Source organism: Sinocyclocheilus anshuiensis, unplaced genomic scaffold (assembly GCF_001515605.1).
Source record: "Sinocyclocheilus anshuiensis isolate Anshui unplaced genomic scaffold, SAMN03320099.WGS_v1.1 scaffold476, whole genome shotgun sequence".
Classification (NCBI taxonomy): Eukaryota; Metazoa; Chordata; class Actinopteri; order Cypriniformes; family Cyprinidae; genus Sinocyclocheilus; species Sinocyclocheilus anshuiensis.
Genome location: NW_015554139.1, coordinates 221,173 through 230,496, shown reverse-complemented (window position 1 = coordinate 230,496; position 9,324 = coordinate 221,173). Strand labels below are relative to the sequence as shown.

At 40.3% G+C, this 9,324-nt stretch overlaps 1 protein-coding gene across 2 annotated transcripts in view; it reads right to left on the bottom strand.

Moving 5' to 3' along the window:
- The window catches only part of LOC107670489 (DNA (cytosine-5)-methyltransferase 1-like), a 17,888-nt gene that overhangs the window by 2,800 nt on the left and 5,764 nt on the right, over positions 1-9,324 (bottom strand). The window contains exons 15-29 of one of the 2 annotated variants that reach the window (XM_016463107.1): positions 6,438-6,621; positions 6,253-6,350; positions 5,353-5,503; positions 5,161-5,276; positions 4,880-5,078; positions 4,672-4,806; positions 4,447-4,619; positions 4,139-4,363; positions 3,810-4,002; positions 3,567-3,657; positions 3,242-3,373; positions 2,235-2,517; positions 1,902-2,043; positions 834-1,000; positions 572-749 (exon numbers count right to left, since the gene is read on the bottom strand). In XM_016463107.1, coding sequence (XP_016318593.1) covers positions 572-749; positions 834-1,000; positions 1,902-2,043; positions 2,235-2,517; positions 3,242-3,373; positions 3,567-3,657; positions 3,810-4,002; positions 4,139-4,363; positions 4,447-4,619; positions 4,672-4,806; positions 4,880-5,078; positions 5,161-5,276; positions 5,353-5,503; positions 6,253-6,350; positions 6,438-6,621 — 2,467 coding nt within the window. The remainder of the gene's footprint in view (positions 1-571; positions 750-833; positions 1,001-1,901; positions 2,044-2,234; positions 2,518-3,241; positions 3,374-3,566; positions 3,658-3,809; positions 4,003-4,138; positions 4,364-4,446; positions 4,620-4,671; positions 4,807-4,879; positions 5,079-5,160; positions 5,277-5,352; positions 5,504-6,252; positions 6,351-6,437; positions 6,622-9,324) is intronic. The other variant, XM_016463108.1, reaches the window with a different exon arrangement.

Sequence of the window (9,324 nt, the reverse complement as noted above, 5' to 3'; positions counted from 1 at the left end):
ATTTTTTTTTTTTTTAAAGCCACTGATGAGCCACGTAGCTCCTTTCCAAATGTCAAAACACCTTCAAGGTGAAAATGAAAAGCACTCAAGATAGGGCTGCACAATTAATCGAATTTCTAATCTCCATTACAATTATGGATGCCACAATTACGCAATCGTTCAAAGCGGCAATTAATTGTTAAGTCCACTTATATTATTCTGCGCGCTTAAGATGAGTTTTTTTTCTTTCTACATGTTATCTTAAGGGTTTTTCCCATTATTTTGGTTTTAGTATAACAATACCATTCATATTTGTACTTTTTTATAATTTAAAGAAACCAATCCGATGTATAGTTGACATTTGAGGCTTAATACTATAGAAATGCAATAAAAGTTTCAGTTAGTGTTTTCAGCTTGTTTATTTTCATATAAAAATACTGCATGCAGTTGCATCAAACAATGGTATAAACATCATTCAATGTAAATTGTGATAATCGTAAATAAAAAAAAAAAAAAAAATCGCAATTTCAAGGGAATAATCGACAATTATGATTTTTGTCAATCGTGCAGCCCTTACTCAAGAGGAACTGACCTTACAGATGTGGTCCCTGAGGATGGGCTGGTACTGAGAGCCACGAATGTGCCTTTGGAACCAGGACTGCGGCTCACCGTTATAGGAGATTTCCAGATATGCGGCTCCGTTACGGATCTCTGGGAGGTCAGACATTGTGTCCCGCACTGTGATGGTGCGATAAATGCCTCCGTTTCCACTGGAAAAAGTAGTGTAATAAGATCAGCACAGCAAATGACAATTTGTTCAATTGATGCCACCATTGAGATTCACAAATACTTACCGAGTGACATTGCTAACATATCTCTTTTCATCAACCACCACACTAAGAGAACACGCCCGTGGGGCAAACACATGCAGAGGTTCAGGGAAGCGGGGCAGCTTTTCACCCGGGGCTGCAGCCAGGATGATCGCTCTGCGCCTGGTCTGGGCCACCCCATACTGCCCTGCCTGCAAAAGTCAGACATTAAGAGTGACAAATAAAAAAAAAGAACATTTTTAAAATGTGCATTTAGTAGCAGGATTGCACGATTAATCGAATGCGATTGTCATGCGCATCTCGTCAATAAAGCCGGTTCTGTGATCAGTAGTTAATCTCCATCACATGCTTTCAGATGGAGCAGCATTTACTACACAGAGCCGTAGTTCACTGACAAGGTACACAAAACCGCATTCATAATCACAGATGATTTAAAATCACACACGATTATGAAGTTGAAGTCGTTCTGCGATTATGAAAGCTGTTTGCGTAGCTTGTCAGTGAACCAAGGCTCTGTGTAGTAAATGCTGCTGCATCTGAAAGCAAGTGGAAATACCACATTTAATATAATTTTTACTCCAAACACTCGACTGACGTTATGAAGTGAGTTTGAAGTAAATCCTTCTGTGAGATGTGGCTTCTTACACAGAATAAGGCAAGCAACATTTCATAGTATTCTAAGCAGTGATAAAGGCTATGTCGATTAACATTGCATTAGATACTTTATTATAATTTTATATTATAATAAAGACGAACTCTAATAAACACATGACTACAAAAAGAGTTCATTTCAGTCACGTTGAATCAATGAAAGCAGTTAAATCTTCTGTTTATTCAGTAACCCCTATAGGGATTTCCCGATTTCTTCTGTGGGCGTATTTTGAGTTTCAGTGCAAGAGCGCCCTCTGGCTTTACTACTGATCACAGAACCGTGCTTCCCAAGATGCGCATGACAATCTCAGTTTTTGTCTAATCGCGATTGCCATTTAATTTTGATTATTCATGCAGCCCTACTCAGTAGTCCACTAAGTTGATATCAATCAACAACCACTTCATTACATTAATAAAAAATAAATAAATAAAAAAACTTGCCTGTAGCACACCAAAGGTGCACTGGTAGCCCATGCAAACAAGACAGCGCAGCGTGAGCTTCAAGACCATGGAGCGCTTGAATGACACAAAGTTCCTCACGTTCTCCAGAAGGAAGAACTTGGGTCTGTAGTAGTCACAGTAGCTAAAAGAGGAAGGGAGAAAAAAATAAAATAAATGTATGTATATGTGTGTGTGTGTGTATATATATATATATAAAATGCGTCCTAGCACTTCCACTGTGTCCAATATTCCAACACGCATAAAAAGTCTTTTTTTTCTTCCTCCAAACAGGCAAACTAGCCTCATTTTTATAGCAAGACTCATTCTGCTAACCTCAGATACGAGACAACCAGAGAGTTCTTGAACGTCGAGTATGTGCGCGAGTTGAAGCGGTTCATTCCACTGAAGCCTTGGCAGGGCGGTCCACCGCAGAGCATCTCCACGTCACCCTTCTGCGGCAGCTTCTGTCCAAGAGAGTTGGTCTTCTCTCCAGACATCACCAGCTTCAACAGGACATTACAGTCCTCTGTGAAGACCGTGGTGCCTGGATTGTTCAACCTGAATGCCTGAGCAGCAGGATCCCACATCTCTATGGCCCAATGAGTCTCTGAGACACCTGATGTTTGGGAAGAGAAATATATAAGATACAAGATACAATTTAACAGGGGTCCTCAAATAGTGGACTCTAGTCCAGTTCTGGACCCCAGCCATTACCATTTCTACAGTTTAAAGGGAGTAGCAAAACAATCAAGCCGTACACAATAAGTGCTTAGGGTCATTTATGGTAATGCCCTCTCATCACTGCACTGCAGTGATTCTCTCCCCTGCTAAAGATGTAAAACACTACTAGAGCTACAGATGATATGATTATTTTAACAGTAGCAGAAACACTGAGCAGCAAAATAAATTGATACTTTATCTAAAACACTGCAGAAAATGAGAATGCAGCAAATTGCAGCAGCCGTTTCATACATGACTCAAACCATTCAAATAAACCAAGTTTGTGATGAGACTTTTCTATCTACATTTAGCATTAATCAGCATGTTAAAAACATGAATTATTACTGGAAATTTGCAGATGGCAAGGAAAGACAACCTAGCTTAACTATTAGTTAACTTCTCTGCTCATGATCAGAGCATATTACGAACATCATTTTTAATATACTTCAGCAAAATACAAAAATGTAGAAATCCCTGAACCTAAAAAAAAAAAAAAAAAAAAAAAAAAGTCCAAACCTGTGCTGGGAAGGAAATATGGAGACGGGACCTCTTAGAACTTTAACTAAAAACCCCTGCAATACAATATAGCTCTATAAACCGGTTTTGAATAGAAGCCCAACCTGCTTGATGGAAACCCTCAGATAGACCACCACAGCCGGAGAACACATCCAGTGTGCGCAGTTTGGGGACCGTCTGCTCTTGCGGCTCCTGATCCTGTGATTCCTGTGAGGCTGCTTTACCCTTCCCTTTACCTGCAGAAAACCACAATAAACATCATTTTAGCTGTTTTTGTGTCCCCCACAGGCAGTCATGATTTTTAAACAATACTGCATTCGTGATGGGCAATTTCTAGACAAATGAAACAGAACAGAGCACAGCAAGAAGAAACTCACTCTGAATAAGTTTCCATGATTGACACCGCAAAGTTATAAATCAAAGAGTTACCTTTCCCCTTTCCTTTCCCTTTGCCCTTATGCACTGCTGATCGTGCATGATTGGGAGGATCCTCAAAGCTCTTAGTCCTGGCATTGTATGCCTAAAGAGAAAACAAATACTTGAGACAAACTTTGCTCTAATGCTTTATTGAAAGTTTTGCAGTTCAGCTGGGACGAAAAATAGGCACACCATGGCTCGTTGGATCAATGCCACCATCCATTTGTTTCTTTAACACCCATCCCTAATCCTCACCTCTAGGAAATAAAAGCGATCAGGTCCTCTGCTTGAATAGTCCTGCACACTTTCCACCAGGTCCTCTGCATACTCCACTTGACAGCGGCCTAGCACCTCCGCCATGTTCACGGTCACCTCTTCATCACTCCAGTAAAGCTGGTTTATGTCAGAATGGTAGGCACCCTTTGGTCCTTTATGAGTGTTTTCAGGCCTGAAAGCAACAGTCATCATGAAAAGAACTCCGGTGAAGTTTATGTACAGCCTTAGTGGAAACTTCAAGCTAAAGTTTGTACTTCAAAAAGTTATATTAGCCAACGGACCTGCTTAAAAGGAAGAAAATGTGTCACCTGTAAAATTTATAGAGCCGCAGTTTGGTATCCATTCTGTCTGGCTTGCCATCACTGCGCTTGTTGCAGAAGATTTCTTTGATGCGCCCAATACGGAAGGGCTTCGGAGCATCTAGGTTTGAGCCCTTGATGTAATCTGAGGACTTCCTGTAGTATTCTGGGTAAAGATCTTCATCAACATCATCTTTCCTGTGAGAACGCTTCACAGGGCTTGCAACCTTTAGACTAAAAGGGAAACATACCTTTAATAAAATGGCTCTCACCCTCAGAATATCTTAAGGCAGGGAAAAATAAAAATAAAAGCTTACGCAAAATTGAAGGCCTCTGGGGGAAGATAGACACTGTCCCCTACTCTGTGCTGCTCGCCCTTTAGGGTCGCCAAACCATAAAAGACCTTAGAGTCACTCTCCTCATCCTCCAGGGGTTCATAGACATTAGGCAATTCCTGAGCCTCTCGTTCCCTATTCCTTACACAAAAAAAAAAAAAAAAAAAAAAGACCTGTAAGAAAGACAAGGTCTAAACGGAGCACTCACTTATACTTGCGGTCCTCTGACGGTGTGACCTTAGGTGGTGACTCAAAGCGGGCACATTCACCATCATACAAGAGCTGATAAAAGAAGCTTTCGCCATCATCTTCGATCACTTTAATGTCATCCTCCATCCCACCCTGAAAGCATACAAATATTAAAATCTCCTGCCCAGTGTGATACCAACACAATGTCAGACTTCAGCATCTGTACCTCCATGAACCAGTTTTCGGTTGGAGCCTTGTAGAGGATGTTGACCTTGCCATGGACAAAACTCAGCTGCATATCTTCACACTCATCTACAAGGAAGAGCTCAAGAGGGTCTGATGACTCTCCAAGAACAGTATCAGTCCCACGGCAAAACCAGTGCGCATGAAACATCTTCTCTCCATCCTCCCACAATGCCGTAATCCTAGAATCATAACGAAAATGTTGGCTTACCAATTTAAAGCAATACATTGCCAAGAACCCAGGTTTGCTTCAATAAAGGTTACCTGGCCAAGTAGAGGGGATGTGATGGGTCAGCAGGGCTGACAGACACACAGTCTCCCACCTCCACCACCTCATTCTCCACACGCACTTTCATGTAGTACTCCTTCCTTCCATCAGTCTGAAAGGACAACATCGATACCTCAAGTCCGGCAAGTGGGCATCCAGGTTCTTATTGTAAGATAGAGATCACATACCTTGATGGGCTCGCCCACCCAGCTGATCTTATTCTTCGTCTGTTTTTTCTTTTTTGCCTGAGACATTTTCTTTGTCTCCTTAAGTGGCAACACTTCCTCCTCATCCATATTCTCATCATCCTCAGCTTCTTTCACTGCCAGGTTGGGACATCTGGACAAGGGACAAGACTCCCATTTAGCTTTATTCTGGCAAACAAATCCAAGGCCATAGAGCTGGATAACAAACTGGCAGGAAATAAAGAGCTTCTCAATTGTTTTCCTATTCTCACTCTATACGACAGGGGGCAGCATGCTGACTAAAGATGATTCTGCTCTTTATTAGCATTAGCACAGCACTGAACACATACGAAACAAACATGAACACAATGAGGCACTGCAAAAGCAACAGTGAGGGCAGATTGTAACGACTGACTTAAAGCACGTCAAAGTCGGTTTGACAAAAAAAAGCTAATAAAACAACAGAAATTAAAATGTTACATGATTAAGACATTAGTTAGCAACATATCTGCTCAGGAAGGAGTGAAAAATCTAATGGCAAATCAATGTATAAATTCTTGCACTGTCCTGTAAAAATTGACACCCTCACTTTAATAAAAATCAAACCAATTAACAAAAGGAAAAGACCAGTGATTACTTAAAATGCAAGTCAGATTTAGAAAGAACAGATGAATTTGTAGCAAATACAAAAAAAAAAAAAAAAAAACTGTCTGTCATGTTAGTCACAATTCATTTATAAAAAAAACAAAAACAAACAAAAACAAACAAAAAAACACACACACACACACACACACACACTAGTGACTGACATTTAGTCTCATTTCACAACACATGGAAACAATACTACATTTCTGCCAAGCAGAATGATTACGCAAGTATGAAGACTGCCCACAGTTAGCATACCTCCTCTTCTGACAGGCCTGTTTACTTCTGCCACTGCCTCCAAACTTGATCATATCCTTACAGGCTGAGCACTTGCCACAATCTGGCGCCTGACACACCTGAAAGATAAAGAAATGCCACCTTGTTGACACCAACATTGCAGGCATAGTTTGGTTGCAATAAAAGGCAATTTTTGGACAATCTACCTCACAGACACCACACCGGTGTCTCTTCACTCCACCTCCATTTTTATTGTTCTGGTCAATCTGATCGGAGAAAAAGGTGTCAAAGATTTGATAGACCAGTTTAGTGGTGGTGGCTTTAGTCGGGCCCTTGCTGTCCTTCTCAATCTTGGTGGGATGACGGATGGCTTGTCTTCTGGCTGCTCTCCTGAAGAACAAAATGAATGTAATGAGCTACAAACACCATTTTAGATACAGAGACCACGAACAACCAAGCAAAAATGGAGCCATGCACGTAATATGTATGGAGGTCACAGGACACTGAATGGACTGACAGTTTGTCAAGACTGGGTGATGCAAATTTCTCGTTTCAAAGTAATTTTTAGAGATCACTCGAGCAGATTGGCTCCGTTCTTCATAAAACAAGGACATTCATTTCCTTCAGAGGTTTAGTTTCTCTAAATGGGCAACTTGTAAATTCAAAGTCAGGGAGGAGGGGGAAAATGCGATGGAAAATGTTCTTGTTCTCATCACCCACCCCTTTTAACTAGTGAAGTAGTTTACCACCAACACAGGCTACTGCATTTGAGCGTATGGGAAAATAAATGAAAACCAAGCCACACACTCTGCAGAGAAAAAAAATTTAAAAAAATAAATAAAACACAGGCTTTACATACCAGTACAGCTGCCTGCTGCGTTAGGAAAGGTTAGAGGAACATTAGAAACATGAGGAGATCATGCAACAAGCATGAGTGAACATTAACATCCCAACAAACCACTGAATGCTCAGTCTACCATAGCTTCAAGGAATGGTTCTCTCACACACACACACACACACATACATATACAATGTATATATATATATAAATTTAAAAATAAATAAATAAATAAACCATTCAAAAGCATTTATCCACTTTACTATAAGGTAAATTGTCAGATTCATCACGCTTTGTATCATTACAGTGTCGGCAGAATATGTAAATGAATAAATGTCTACTTTGTTACCTGAACCAAGATTTGATTGGTTCGTGTTAGCAAGCAAAAAAATAAAAAATAAAATAAAATTCACATCATCCAGCAGACTTCTGCAAAAACTAGATAGTTTTGCATTTTTGTATCCCATCTCAAGACAGTCAGAAAAAATTCATTGCATTACGGGTGTTGAAGTTTACCTCCGTCTCAACTGGACAGAATATATATTTAGATCTGATATCTAAACATGCCAACAACCATCGCTGCTTGTCAACTAAACCTTGGCTCCCCTTAGGACCAATTCCAGAGTATTTTGCACAATATTTTAACAAATGTCAAGTTTCATTAGCACTGGATCAGATGTCCAAGTATATAGGAGCATTAAAAACCCTTAGCAGGCCCTTTGCAGATCATCTAAAAATAGAAACGCCCATCAGCTGCACACATCTGCTACAGTGGGTATAGAAAAGAAATCACCCCCCTTTTAAATAATCACATTTTGTTGCTTTGCAGCCTGAAATGAAGATGGACAGTTTGTTTTATCCAGCTGTATTTACTCAGTGCAACTTATAACATTCCAAGTGAAAAATATAACGCCAACATGTTAGAATTTTTATTTTTATTTTTATTTTTTTTTTAAATCACCGAGTTGGAAAAATTGACGTAGCTAATCACCTTTTCAATGGCACACAAAGCCATTTGACCTTCAACTGTGATCAGCTGTGGTGATTTTGATTAGCTCAGCATGAAGAGCTTTCCTGGAGCATTTCAGTCACTCCAAACTGGATGAAAGAGCCAGAAGGAAACTGGTCAGAGAGGCGACCAAGAGGCCTACAGCAACTCTGATAGAGTTGCAGGAATTTATGTCAAAGAGTGGTCATTGTGTGCGCATGACAACATTACAAATTCTCCACAAATGTGGCTTGTATGGGAGGGTTGCAAAAAAACAAACACAAAAGACACTCCTCAAGAAAGGCCACATGCAGTCACAACTGAGTTTGCCAAAACACACCTTGAAGATTCGGAGGCAGATGAGACTAAAATTATTTGGCCTCAACACCAAACGATATGCCTGACAGAAATCCACTACAGCTCACCATCCAAATAACAGCATTCCTCCAGTAAAGCATGGAGGTGGTAATATCTTGTTATGGGGGTGTTCCTCTGCAGCAGGGACTGGAGCACTTGTCAGGATTGAAGGAAATATGGATGGGGCAAAATACTTTCAAATTCTTGAGGAAAATCTGCTGCCCTCTGCCAGAAAGTTGTCAATGGGAAGGTTTACCTTACAACATGACAATGACCCAAAGCACACCATGTTGACCATAGTGGTTGAAGGAGAAAAAGGTGAATGTCAGAGCCCAGACTTAAACCCTATTGAAAATCTGTGGAATGACTTGAGGACTGCAGTCCACAAACACTCCCAATCAAATTTAACTGAACTTGAGCAGTTCTGCAAAGAAGAGTGGGTAAATATTGCAAAGTCTAGATGTGCTGGGTTATTCTTTTGTCAGGGCTCTACAGTGCGACCATTTCAGTCGCATTTGCGACTGAAAACTACTGCGTGCGACTATAAACATTTTTTTAGGAGCACCAGTGCGACTGACCCGATCATCATCATACTTGATTGCGCTCAGGGGAACTTCAAATGTATCACAGACGTATCTCACGAATCCTTTCATAAGCAAAGTGAGAGATTCATTGCGCAGTGTAGAGAGCTTCGTTGATTATAGATGTGAGATCGAGATGAACTAAGATGAGTGCCAGCTTTTAATGACTTTTTAAAGGAGTTTGTAAATGTGATACTGATTTAATACAATACAATAAACAAGAAGTTAATATTAAGTGACTTACATTGTCTGACTATAACACTATTGTCTGATTTTGCTATATTTCATCGTTGAAAATAGTTAAAAACAAAGTCACAGCTCAGCCGCTG